At 36.3% G+C, this 15,298-nt stretch overlaps 1 protein-coding gene across 2 annotated transcripts in view; it reads left to right on the forward strand.

The window, feature by feature from the left end:
- LOC102807403 (tripeptidyl-peptidase 2-like) overlaps positions 1–15,298 on the forward strand; it is a 147,503-nt gene that overhangs the window by 60,884 nt on the left and 71,321 nt on the right. For both annotated transcript variants that reach the window (XM_085502513.1, XM_085502520.1), the window contains exons 2-8: positions 4,296–4,424; positions 4,728–4,931; positions 7,248–7,372; positions 9,569–9,666; positions 9,872–10,092; positions 10,620–10,696; positions 11,676–11,803. In XM_085502513.1, coding sequence (XP_085358639.1) covers positions 4,296–4,424; positions 4,728–4,931; positions 7,248–7,372; positions 9,569–9,666; positions 9,872–10,092; positions 10,620–10,696; positions 11,676–11,803 — 982 coding nt within the window. The remainder of the gene's footprint in view (positions 1–4,295; positions 4,425–4,727; positions 4,932–7,247; positions 7,373–9,568; positions 9,667–9,871; positions 10,093–10,619; positions 10,697–11,675; positions 11,804–15,298) is intronic.

The following is a 15,298-nucleotide window of genomic DNA, read 5'->3' on the forward strand; positions in this document are numbered from 1 at the left end:
CACCCTGTGTTACATCCCACTGTGGTGATATGGGTTTTTGATCTGCCCTGTGTTATATCCCACTGTGGTGATATAGGTTTTTGATCTGCCCTGTATTACATCACACTGTGGTGATATGGGTTTTTGATCTGCACCCTGTGTTACATCACACTGTGGTGATATAGGTTTTTGATCTGCCCTGTATTACATCACACTGTGGTGATATGGGTTTTTGATCTGCACCCTGTGTTACATCACACTGTGGTGATATGGGTTTTTGATCTGCACCCTGTGTTACATCACACTGTGGTGATATGGGTTTTTGATCTGTCCTGTGTTACATCACACTGTGGTGATATGGGTTTTTGATCTGCACCCTGTGTTACATCCCACTGTGGTGATATGTGTTTTTGATCTGCTACCTGTGTTACACCCCACTGTGGTGATATGGGTTTTTGATCTGCACCCTGTGTTATATCACACTGTGGTGATATGGGTTTTTGATCTGCTACCTGTGTTATATCACACTGTGGTGATATGTGTTTTTGATCTGCACCCTGTTTTAAATCACACTGTGGTGATATGTGTTTTTGATCTGCACCCTGTGTTACATCCCACTGTGGTGATATGGGTTTCTGATCTGCACCCTGTGTTACATCCCACTGTGGTGATATGGGTTTTTGATCTGCACCCTGTGTTACATCACACTGTGGTGATATGTGTTTTTGATCTGCACCCTGTGTTACATCCCACTGTGGTGATATGGGTTTTTGATCTGCACCCTGTGTTACATCCCACTGTGGTGATATGGGTTTTTGATCTGCACCCTGTGTTACATCACAATGTGGTGATATGGGTTTTTGATCTGCACCCTCTGTTACATCACACTTTGGTGATATGGGTTTTTGATCTGCACCCTGTGTTACATCCCACTGTGGTGATATTGGTTTTTGATCTGCACCCTGTGTTACATCACACTGTGGTGATATGGGTTTTTTTATCTGCCCTGTGTTACATCACACTGTGGTGATATGGGTTTTTGATCTACACCCTGTGTTACATCACACTGTGGTGATATGGGTTTTTGATCTGCCCTGTGTTACATCACACTGTGTGTGATATGGGTTTTTGATCTGCTACCTGTGTTACATCACACTGTGGTGATATGGGTTTTTGATCTGCACCCTGTGTTACATCACACTGTGGTGATATGGGTTTTTGATCTGCACCTTGTGTTACATCACACTGGTCATATGGGTTTTTGATCTGCCCTGTGTTACATCACACTGTGGTGATATGGGTTTTTGATCTGCCCTGTGTTACATCACACTGTGGTGATATGTGTTTTGGATCTGCCCTGTATTACATCACACTGTGGTGATATGTGTTTTGGATCTGCCCTGTGTTACATCACACTGGTGGTATGGGTTTTTAATCTGTCCTGTGATACATCACACTGTGGTGATATGGGTTTTTGATCTGCTCTGTGTTACATCACACTGTTGTGATATGTGTTTTGGATCTGCCCTGTATTACATCACACTGTGGTGATATGTGTTTTGGATCTGGCCTGTGTTACATCACACTGGTGGTATGGGTTTTTGATCTGCACCCTGTGTTACATCACACTGTGGTGATATGTGTTTTTGATCTGCCCTGTGTTATATCCCACTGTGGTGATATAGGTTTTTGATCTGCCCTGTATTACATCACACTGTGGTGATATGGGTTTTTGATCTGCACCCTGTGTTACATCACACTGTGGTGATATGGATTTTTGATCTGCACCCTGTGTTACATCCCACTGTGGTGATATGGATTTTTGATCTGCCCTGTATTACATCACACTGTGGTGATATGGGTTTTTGATCTGCACCCTGTGTTACATCACACTGTGGTGATATAGGTTTTTGATCTGCCCTGTATTACATCACACTGTGGTGATATGGGTTTTTGATCTGCACCCTGTGTTACATCACACTGTGGTGATATGGGTTTTTGATCTGCACCCTGTGTTACATCACACTGTGGTGATATGGGTTTTTGATCTGTCCTGTGTTACATCACACTGTGGTGATATGGGTTTTTGATCTGCACCCTGTGTTACATCACACTGTGGTGATATAGGATGCATAATGACAATAAAGGCACTAATCACAAAAATAAACTTCGTACCTACAGACAGCTGAAAAACTGATTTTGCACTTGAAAAATACCTTGAAATTATTAAAAACCCCATCCACAGATCATCTATGACTAAACTGAGGATAAGTGCCCACATACTTCAGATTGAAGTTGGGCAATATCACAACATAGATGTCTTTAATAGAACATGCCCTGTCTGTGACTCCAATGAAATTGAAGATGAAGAACACTTCCTCTTCAATTGTAACCAGTACAAATTTGAAAGAGATGCTTTGTTTGAAAACGTAAACTTATCCGGTAATCTGAAAGCACTTCTCAATAACAAAAATTCTGAAACCGTCCAAGCAATTGCCAAGTTTATCAGCGACTGTTTCAATAAAAGAGAGAATTTCATGAAAAGCAATTTACCAGCTGCCTCAAAATAACACCAAAAAAATATTTATATAATACTATTTTCACAGTATTACTATTTATTTCTTTTTTATTATTATTATTACTTATGTATTTTATTGTTCCTTATATCCTTATTGTATTCTAATCTAGATCCCAGAAGGGATACGATATCAATAAAGGTTGTTATTATGGGTTTTTTATCTGCCCTGTGTTACATTCACTGTGGTGATATGGGTTTTTGATCTGTCATGTGTTACATCACACTGTGGTGATATGTGTTTTTGATCTGCCCTGTGTTACATCACACTGTGGTGATATGTGTTTTGGATCTGGCCTGTGTTACATCACACTGGTGGTATGGGTTTGTGATCTGCACCCTGTGTTACATCACACTGTGGTGATATGGGTTTTTGATCTGCCCTGTGTTACATCCCACTGTGGTGATATGGGTTTTTGATCTGCCCTGTGTTATATCCCACTGTGGTGATATAGGTTTTTGATCTGCCCTGTATTACATCACACTGTGGTGATATGGGTTTTTGATCTGCACCCTGTGTTACATCACACTGTGGTGATATGGATTTTTGATCTGCACCCTGTGTTACATCCCACTGTGGTGATACATGTATGGATTTTTGATCTGCCCTGTATTACATCACACTGTGGTGATATGGGTTTTTGATCTGCACCCTGTGTTACATCACACTGTGGTGATATAGGTTTTTGATCTGCCCTGTATTACATCACACTGTGGTGATATGGGTTTTTGATCTGCACCCTGTGTTACATCACACTGTGGTGATATGGGTTTTTGATCTGCACCCTGTGTTACATCACACTGTGGTGATATGGGTTTTTGATCTGTCCTGTGTTACATCACACTGTGGTGATATGGGTTTTTGATCTGCACCCTGTGTTACATCACACTGTGGTGATATGGGATGCATAATGACAATAAAGGCACTAATCACAAAAATAAACTTCGTACCTACAGACAGCTGAAAACTGATTTTGCACTTGAAAAATACCTTGAAATTATTAAAAACCCCATCCACAGATCATCTATGACTAAACTGAGGATAAGTGCCCACATACTTCAGATTGAAGTTGGGCGATATCACAACATAGATGTCTTTAATAGAACATGCCCTGTCTGTGACTCCAATGAAATTGAAGATGAAGAACACTTCCTCTTCAATTGTAACCAGTACAAATTTGAAAGAGATGCTTTGTTTGAAAACGTAAACTTATCCGGTAATCTGAAAGCACTTCTCAATAACAAAAATTCTGAAACCGTCCAAGCAATTGCCAAGTTTATCAGCGACTGTTTCAATAAAAGAGAGAATTTCATGAAAAGCAATTTACCAGCTGCCTCAAAATAACACCAAAAAAATATTTATATAATACTATTTTCACAGTATTACTATTTATTTCTTTTTTATTATTATTATTACTTATGTATTTTATTGTTCCTTATATCCTTATTGTATTCTAATCTAGATCCCAGAAGGGATACGATATCAAAGGTTGTTATTATGGGTTTTTTTATCTGCCCTGTGTTACATTCACTGTGGTGATATGGGTTTTTGATCTGTCATGTGTTACATCACACTGTGGTGATATGGATTTTTGATCTGCACCCTGTGTTACATCACACTGGCGATATGGGTTTTTGATCTGCCCTGTGTTGTGTAATATATTTAATACCTAGATTCTCAACATGTATTACTTTTAAATGTATTACCCAGTTTTAAAGTTTGTTGTAATTTGTCTTTCAGGAAACTGTTGATGGTCGTCCCAAAATAGTAGATCTGCTAGATACAACAGGTAGTGGGGATGTTGATACATCTACAGTGGTGGAAGTCAAAGATGGACATATCACAGCACTCTCAGGGAGAAAACTTAAAGTAAAAATGCAATAATATTACTATTTTCTGTTTCCATGGCAATAGCTATAGAAGCTATCTACAGAATGTCCTGTCTGAGATTGGATGATTCTGAATACAAATATTGTTTACAGACAAGGAAGGAAAACCAGAGATCAAGATATTTGAATGTTACAATATGTATCTGAGAGCAACTATCAACAATCATTCCTGACATTTTTCATATTCATATGGCTCTTTTGTTATGCAAATATCTGACAATGACACTCTGATTACCTTCTGTTTGTGCTAATTATATATGATTTGTGTTTTGTATCTTTACAGATTCCAGCTGAATGGCAGAACCCAAGTGGCAAATATCACATAGGAATGAAAAATATCTATGAATTGTTTCCAAAAATTCTTAAAGAGCGAATTCAAAAAGAACGCAAGGAAAAGCTGTGGGACCCTCATCATAGAATTGCGACATCAGGAGCCAATAGAAAACTTAATGAATTTGAATCATCTAATAGTAATACTTCACACTTGGTAAATTGCATGATTGAATTCCAGGGTGTTTGGTTGCACTTGATATTTATGTTGCACATAACTCATTGTTACAGTTCTCAACATAACTCATATTTACAGTTCTCAACATGACTCATATTTACAGCTCTGCACATAACTCATTGTTACAGTTCTCAACATAACTCATATTTACAGTTCTCAACATGACTCATATTTACAGCTCTGCACATAACTCACTGTTACAGTTCTCTACATAAGTCACTGTTACAGTTCTGCACATAACTCACTGTTACAGTTCTGCACATGATTCATTGTTACAGCTCTGCACATAACTCATTGTTACAGTTCTGTACATAACTCATTGTTACAGTTCTGTACATAACTCATTGTTACAGCTCTGCACATAACTCATTGTTACAGTTCTGTACATAACTCATATTTACAGTTCTCAACATGACTCATATTTACAGCTCTGCACATAACTCACTGTTACAGTTCTCTACATAACTCACTGTTACAGTTCTCTACATAAGTCACTGTTACAGTTCTGCACATAACTCACTGTTACAGTTCTGCACATGATTCATTGTTACAGCTCTGCACATAACCCATTGTTATAGCTCTGTACATAACTCATTGTTACAGTTCTGTACATAACTCATTGTTACAGCTCTGCACATAACTCATTGTTACAGTTCTGTACATAACTCATTGTTACAGTTCTGCACATAATTCGCTGTTACAGCTCTGTACATAACTCGTTGTTACAGTTCTGTACATAACCCATTGTTATAGCTCTGCACGTAACTCATTGTTGCAGTTCTGTACATGACTCACTGTTACAACTCTGCACATAACTCATTGTTACAGTTCTGCACATAACTCATTGTTACAGCTCTGCACATAACTCATTGTTACAGTTCTGCACATAACTCATTGTTACAGTTCTGTACATGACTCACTGTTACAACTCTGCACATAACTCATTGTTACAGCTCTGCACATAACTCATTGTTACAGCTCTGCACATAACTCATTGTTACAGTTCTGTACATGACTCACTGTTACAACTCTGCACATAACTAATTGTTACAGCTCTGCACATAACTCATTGTTACATCTCTGCGCATAACTCACTGTTACAACTCTGCACATAACTCACTGTTACAGTTCTGTACATAACTCATTGTTACAACTCTGTACATAACTCATTGTTACAACTCTGTACCTAACTCACTGTTACAACTCTGCACATAACTCATTGTTACAGTTCTGTACATAACTCACTGTTACAGTTCTGTACATAACTCACTGTTACAGTTCTGTACATAACTCACTGTTACAGCTCTGCACATAACTCACTGTTACAGCCCTGCACATAACTCACTGTTACAGTTCTGTACATAACTCACTGTTACAGTTCTGTACATAACTCACTGTTACAACTCTGCACATAACCCATTGTTACAGTTCTGTACATAACTCACTGTTACAGCTCTGCACATAACTCATTGTTACAGTTCTGTACATAACTCACTGTTACAGTTCTGTACATAACTCACTGTTACAGCTCTGTACATAACTCACTGTTACAGTTCTGTACATAACTCACTGTTACAGTGCTGTACATAACTCACTGTTACAGCTCTGCACATAACTCACTGTTACAGCTCTGCACATAACTCATTGTTACAGTTCTGTACATAACTCACTGTTACAACTCTGCATATAACTCATTGTTACAGCTCTGCACATAACTCACTGTTACAGCTCTGCACATAACTCATTGTTACAACTCTGCACATAACTCACTGTTACAGCTCTGCACATTACTCATTGTTACAACTCTGCACATAACTCATTGTTACAGTTCTGTACATAACTCATTGTTACAGTTTTGTACATAACTCATTGTTACAACTCTGTACCTAACTCACTGTTACAACTCTGCACATAACTCATTGTTACAGTTCTGTACATAACTCACTGTTACAGTTCTGTACATAACTCATTGTTACAACTCTGTACATAACTCACTGTTACAACTCTGCACATAACTCATTGTTACAACTCTGCACATAACTCATTGTTACAGTCCTAATTATGTGCTAATTGCCATGCTAACTAAATAATATAAATTATATGCAAAAATATTGGAAAAGAAATCTTGGCATTGTCAGTTGAACATTTTGCCAATTTGTTATTAATAATGAAGTTTTCTCCTTGTGTCTTCATTATCATAAACTTGTAGTTTCACCACTAGAGGGTATGTGAAGCATCATACTTACTTGTAATATTTTGATTCATTATGTAAAATAACATTCATTTCTTTTTTAGGATATTAAACTTAAGAAAGAAGACCTTCAAGTTCAAGTTGAACTGCTTAATAATTTAGAGAAGAAGTATTCTGATCCTGGTCCAGTTTATGATTGTTTAGTTTGGAATGATGGCGTAACATGGAGGTATGTAGTAATTGTTTAAGGTAGAGATGCAGATTTGTGGGCACTTGGGAGTGATTTTTTTTTTTTATTCAAAAAGTCTTGGCTATAGACTGTTGAAATTTTGTAGAATTGTGAATAGTGGAACATACTCAAAAAACGATTTTAAAATATAGATAACAGGTGCAAACGTTATCTCATTTGAATGCTTAGCAAGATTTAGCAAGGCTGTACATAAATAATAAAAAAGAAACATGGTGAAAAAAAGAAATGATGGGATCTCTATAATATGCACTGTATTTAACTTTTTACAAAACGATAATACATTTAAATTTGAAACTGTAACAGCCATTTTAATTATGAGCATTAGCAAACTTCTTACTGAGTGAATTGTTATGCAAATTAGCAATTATCTCAGCTTCTTTTTAGTGCACATTCCAGAACTTTAAAAAAAAATAGCTCCTAGACGCTTTGACCTTTTGTTTTGAAATTTTCACAAATGATTGACAATGTGTTTATCTTCAAAACGCCGTCGGGGCATTGTTTTTAGTTGAATAGTGTTACAGCAATCGTACAGACAACTAGCCTGGATGTTAATTTATGCATAATCTTGAAATAGTGAAATTTGAGTTGCTGCCCTACAAAATTGACAACTGGTAGACAGTTTTCAAGACGGCACTTTCTTCATAGTAAACAGATGTACTCATAAACTAATTTTGACAGGAAACAGAAGCATGGTTTAGAAGCTAATTTTTTTTAAATCACTTTTGACCAAAAAAGCACATTTTTGTGCATATTTCAAACTACAGTGTCCATAAAAATAAAATACTAACAAAAGTTTAAAATTCATACAATAAGCTTTCCGAAAATATATAGTTTTGTGGACAAGGGAGGTCATCTTGGTTTCCTAATTAACTAATTAAAATACCTGTTAGGTAAACTGCATCTCTACCTTACTATATATTTTCGGAAAGCTTATTGTATGAATTTTAAAATTTTGTTAGTATTTTTTTTATGGACACTGTAGTTCGAAATGTGCACAACAATGTGCTTTTTTGGTCAAAAGTGTCGTCTTGAAAACTGTCTACCAGTTGCAATTTTACAGGCAGCAGCTCAAATTTCACTACTTCAAGTTTATGCATAAATTAACACCCAGGCTAGTTGTCTGTATGATTGTTGTAACACTGTTCAACCAAAAACAATGCCCGACGGCGTTTTGAAGATAAACACATTGTCAATCTTTTGTGAAAATTTCAAAACAAAAGGTCAAAGCGTCTAGGAGCTATTTTTTTTTAGATTTCTGGGATGTGCACTAAAAAGAAGCTGAGATAATTGCTAATTTGCATAAAAATTTACTCAGTAAGAAGTTTGCTAATGCTTATAATTAAAATGGCTGTAACAGTTCCAAATTTAAATGTATTATCGTTTTGTTAAAAGTTAAATATAGTGCATAATATGGAGATCCCGTCATTTCTTTTTTTCACCATGTTTCTTTTTTATTATTTATGTACAGCCTTGCTAAATCTTGCTAAGCATTCAAATGAGATAACGTTTGCACCTGTTATCTATATTTTAAAATCGTTTTTTGAGTATCTTCCACTATTCACAATTCTACAAAATTTTAACAGTCTATAGCCAAGACTATTTGGATAATAAAAAGCAAAAAAAAAAGAAATTCTCTCCCAAGTGCCCACGAACCTGCATCTCTACTTTAATTGCTTATACTCAGGAACAGCTTTTAATTCATTCACATGAGCTGATATAGTCAGTGCTACTTACACCAAGGCGTGTCTCACAAGTGTGACCATGGATTGCTTTACATATTCTTATTGTAACCCTTGATTTGTTAGTGTCAATGCACATGTAATGTCACAGAGCATAATTACGTTTATGATGGAATCCTTGTTTGTATCAGTATCTGCCAGTCAGTTAATAACAATAAAAGTTCTTGCAGCAAAATCATTATTACTGGTGGATCTCTCTTAGAATTTTCTTCTTGCTAATTTATAATTTCAGCTGTAGTGAGTCAATCTCCACTTGCTGTCACTTAAAGTTTTCTTTCAGTGATGTGATCTCCTCAACAATTGAAATTGAACACCCGCAGGTATTCCCTACACACCACAGGTATTTCCATCCACACACACAGGTGTACTCAGGTTTTCTGTATGTTATTGCTGGTGCTGTATTGACATTACTCTTATATGATCCTCCTACTTACAGGGCTGTTGTTGATACCAGTGAATCAGGTGATTTATCATCATCCACAGTTCTTACTAATTATCGTGATTGTTTGCAATTTGCAACATTTAGTCAAACTGGTAAGTGATATTTTATTTGTTACTTTTCAATATGGTCAATTTACTGAATATAACCAGATTTCTATTTTTGTTCAAGTATTAGACAGGATAGAAAAAATTGGTCTCTATAAATGTAACTTGCTAATACCAACTATGTGTTGAAGTCCTTCAGTTAGTTTGGCCTTAGAACCCATTTCTCATGCTTGTCTTATCTGTGCTATTATAGATATGTTGAATTACTCTGTGAATATCTATGATGAAGGTAATGTGCTCTGTATAGTAACAAATTCTGGATCACATGGTACCCACGTAGCTTGCATCGCAGCAGCCAATTTTCCTGAAGACCCTGAACGCAATGGTGTTGCACCGGGTGCACAGGTTGTCAGTATCAAAATTGGTGATTCTAGGTTGGGATCTATGGAGACTGGAAGTGCATTGGTTAGAGCTGTAAGTCACTCTCTATCATGTCATGTCAATATCACTATAATGTTTAGATCTCATTCTTTATGCTGTTCAGAAAATATCACTATATACAATTAATATTATTATAATGTTAATAATATCGCTCACTATCTTAAAAAAAATGCCCATCTAAGAATCACATTTTCCACTCAAGGTTATCCCAATTGCATTTAAATACCTTACTTCATCAAAAAATGACCATATGTAAAACACATTTTTATGTGTAGAAATTTGTCAAATTTGTCAAGCATTTGTCAAATCCTACATGATATTTTGATGTTACCATGACACTATGACCCTTGTTTGTTTCATTCGATTTCATGCATAATGCAGCATCTCACAGTGAACAGATAATAGTCTATTAGGCTAGAACTATTTCTTACTGTAGTAAGGAGTGGCCATGGATATTTTAAGAATGTATCTAATGGAAGTGTATGTAAACAAACGACTACATTGTATTCTTGATCATTAAATGTCTAATTTTTCCACATCTTTTTATTCTTGGTATGCAGATGATTGAAGTTATCAACAAGAGATGTGATCTTGTTAATTTCAGTTATGGTGAAGCCTGTCATTGGCCGAACACAGGGTATGTAACCATGGCAATGTTGTCAATGTCTTTTCATCACAAACAATAATATTAATAATGATATCTTTATTACCGGGTACACCGTAATGAATAATGATAATTCATCTTAAGTTGAAAATGTAGAATACATGTATTATTACATAGGATTTCTTGATAATGTTTTTTTAAATTACTGACAATATTCTTTGAAAGTTGATTTCTTTTATGAATAAATTACAGACTTGTTGTTGGATGTACCTTGAATGTATGTCAATGTTGTTTTGCTGCAGAAATATGTTTTGTTTGTGATTAGTTGTTATAAAAACAACTAAGATAACCCTCTATGCATCTATTTGATAAAACAACTAAGATAACCCTCTATGCATCTATTTGATAAAACAACTAAGATAACCCTCCATGCATCTATTTGATAAAACAACTAAGATAACCCTCTATGCATCTATTTGATAAAACAACTAAAATAACCCTCTATGCATCTATTTGATAAAACACCAAGTGTGTGCAGATAATTGTTTGACTTTTTGTAACGTGAACTCCTGAAAATCTGCAATCTTTGTACAAATTTGAATAAATATGAGCTGTATGTGAATCATGCATGTATTTTGAATAAGTCTGCATCATTACTGATGTAATCAAATAACATATCACATGCACTTGATACCTGCAAATCACCTATCTCTAAACTGATGCTATGCAAATTAGTTGCATAATTAGTTCAATCTACTTGTATATTGAAGGATTCTAATAAACCATTTTAATGATGTGAATAATACCTATACCTGGATGAGATTCTAGAGATGAAATTCAAATTACTTTGATTATTTAATCAATTTTTGTAAATTGTTTCTCATGGTGGAACAAGACTGAAGAATTGAAAAAAATATATTTGATTATTGACTCTCAAAGGTACTGGTCTTATTAAGACTTGTACAGTTAAATTTGTTCAAATGCTGACATATACTAATTTCTTTATCAATAGGCGTGTTTGTGATGTCATCACTGAAGCTGTTGATAAATATGGGGTAATTTTTGTGTCATCAGCAGGTAATAATGGCCCGGCTTTATCCACTGTAGGATGTCCTGGAGGCACTGTATCCAGTGTTATAGGTAATTAACAATATCAGTGGATTTTATGACGTCATTGCAGCAGATTATTCGCGATAATGTATCCCATTGTTGAGCATGAAGGCCCCATGACATGGGTACAATGTTGTTTTCGAAAACAAATAAAGGAGAAACTATTTTAAAAGGGAGAAAATGTTAGATAAGTATTTCATACTAAAATCGGCATCAAATAAAATAGTCCATTGCCAATAACAGCGGAGTTCAATATCAAAATCATACAATTTTGTGAGGGCCTCGTCATATGCTCTGAATACTTAAGCTCGCTGGGTTGAAGCGTTCCTAGTACGCTTCTAGATTCCGCAACTGATGCCGCTGTCCAGGTGGCCTCAAGATTAGGTCACCCTGTCGTGTTGATGAAGTAAGGTTAACAGCGACGATCTTGCATAGCATAGCGTAGTGTAAGGCCGCAGTGGACATCGCTCACACCTCATACATATATGTCACATGAAGTGAGCTTTCGCTTTTCTGGGTCGTTATTGTTTAAATATATCCGGACAGCGTTGTCCACTGTAGGATGTCCTCGAGGCACTGTATCCAGTGTTATAGGTAAATATAGCATATAATGGTCTAGCTTTTCCACTGTATGATTTTTTTTGTGGCATTAAAGGTAAATATATCTTATAATGGTTTAGCTTTTCTACTGTATGATCTCCTGGAGGCACTGTATCCAGTGTTATAGATAAAAATAACATATAATGACCTAGCTTTGACCACTGTAGGATTTCCTGGAGGCACTGTATCCAGTGTTATAGATAAAAATAACATATAATGGCCTAGCTTTGACCACTGTATGATCTCCTGGAGGCACTGTATCCAGTGTTATAGATAAAAATAACATATAATGGCCTAGCTTTGTCCACTGTATGATCTCCTGGAGGCACTGTATCCAGTGTTATAGATAAAAATAACATATAATGGCCTAGCTTTGTCCACTGTAGGATCTCCTGGAGGCACTGTATCCAGTGTTATAGATAAAAATAACATATAATGGCCTAGCTTTGTCCACGGTAGGATTTCCTGGAGGCACTGTATCCAGTGTTATAGATAAAAATAACATATAATGGCCTAGCTTTGACCACTGTAGGATTTCCTGGAGGCACTGTATCCAGTGTTATAGATAAAAATAACATATAATGGCCTAGCTTTGACCACTGTAGGATTTCCTGGAGGCACTGTATCCAGTGTTATAGATAAAAATAACATATAATGGCCTAGCTTTGTCCACTGTATGATCTCCTGGAGGCACTGTATCCAGTGTTATAGATAAAAATAACATATAATGGCCTAGCTTTGACCACTGTAGGATTTCCTGGAGGCACTGTATCCAGTGTTATAGATAAAAATAACATATAATGGCCTAGCTTTGTCCACTGTAGGATCTCCTGGAGGCACTGTATCCAGTGTTATAGATAAAAATAACATATAATGGCCTAGCTTTGTCCACTGTAGGATTTCCTGGAGGCACTGTATCCAGTGTTATAGATAAAAATAACATATAATGGCCTAGCTTTGACCACTGTAGGATTTCCTGGAGGCACTGTATCCAGTGTTATAGATAAAAATAACATATAATGGCCTAGCTTTGACCACTGTAGGATTTCCTGGAGGCACTGTATCCAGTGTTATAGATAAAAATAACATATAATGGCCTAGCTTTGACCACTGTAGGATTTCCTGGAGGCACTGTATCCAGTGTTATAGATAAAAATAACATATAATGGCCTAGCTTTGACCACTGTAGGATTTCCTGGAGGCACTGTATCCAGTGTTATAGATAAAAATAACATATAATGGCCTAGCTTTGACCACTGTAGGATTTCCTGGAGGCACTGTATCCAGTGTTATAGATAAAAATAACATATAATGGCCTAGCTTTGACCACTGTAGGATTTCCTGGAGGCACTGTATCCAGTGTTATAGATAAAAATAACATATAATGACCTAGCTTTGACCACTGTAGGATTTCCTGGAGGCACTGTATCCAGTGTTATAGATAAAAATAGCATATAATGACCTAGCTTTGACCACTGTAGGATTTCCTGGAGGCACTGTATCCAGTGTTATAGATAAAAATAACATATAATGGCCTAGCTTTGTCCACTGTAGGATTTCCTGGAGGCACTGTATCCAGTGTTATAGATAAAAATAACATATAATGGCCTAGCTTTGTCCACTGTAGGATCTCCTGGAGGCACTGTATCCAGTGTTATAGATAAAAATAACATATAATGACCTAGCTTTGACCACTGTAGGATTTCCTGGAGGCACTGTATCCAGTGTTATAGATAAAAATAACATATAATGGCCTAGCTTTGTCCACTGTAGGATCTCCTGGAGGCACTGTATCCAGTGTTATAGATAAAAATAACATATAATGGCCTAGCTTTGTCCACTGTAGGATTTCCTGGAGGCACTGTATCCAGTGTTATAGATAAAAATAACATATAATGACCTAGCTTTGACCACTGTAGGATTTCCTGGAGGCACTGTATCCAGTGTTATAGATAAAAATAACATATAATGACCTAGCTTTGTCCACTGTAGGATTTCCTGGAGGCACTGTATCCAGTGTTATAGATAAAAATAACATATAATGGCCTAGCTTTGTCCACTGTAGGATTTCCTGGAGGCACTGTATCCAGTGTTATAGATAAAAATAACATATAATGGCCTAGCTTTGTCCACTGTAGGATTTCCTGGAGGCACTGTATCCAGTGTTATAGATAAAAATAACATATAATGACCTAGCTTTGACCACTGTAGGATTTCCTGGAGGCACTGTATCCAGTGTTATAGATAAAAATAACATATAATGACCTAGCTTTGACCACTGTAGGATTTCCTGGAGGCACTGTATCCAGTGTTATAGATAAAAATAACATATAATGACCTAGCTTTGACCACTGTAGGATTTCCTGGAGGCACTGTATCCAGTGTTATAGATAAAAATAACATATAATGGCTTAGCTTTGTCCACTGTAGGATTTCCTGGAGGCACTGTATCCAGTGTTATAGATAAAAATAACATATAATGACCTAGCTTTGACCACTGTAGGATTTCCTGGAGGCACTGTATCCAGTGTTATAGATAAAAATAACATATAATGACCTAGCTTTGACCACTGTAGGATTTCCTGGAGGCACTGTATCCAGTGTTATAGATAAAAATAACATATAATGACCTAGCTTTGACCACTGTAGGATTTCCTGGAGGCACTGTATCCAGTGTTATAGATAAAAATAACATATAATGGCCTAGCTTTGACCACTGTAGGATTTCCTGGAGGCACTGTATCCAGTGTTATAGATAAAAATAACATATAATGGCCTAGCTTTGACCACTGTAGGATCTCCTGGAGGCACTGTATCCAGTGTTATAGATAAAAATAACATATAATGGCCTAGCTTTGTCCACTGTAGGATTTCCTGGAGGCACTGTATCCAGTGTTATAGATAAAAATAACATATAATGACCTA

The sequence above is a fragment of the Saccoglossus kowalevskii genome, chromosome 1 (assembly GCF_978046115.1).
Source record: "Saccoglossus kowalevskii chromosome 1, keSacKowa6.1, whole genome shotgun sequence".
NCBI classification, from domain to species: domain Eukaryota; kingdom Metazoa; phylum Hemichordata; class Enteropneusta; family Harrimaniidae; genus Saccoglossus; species Saccoglossus kowalevskii.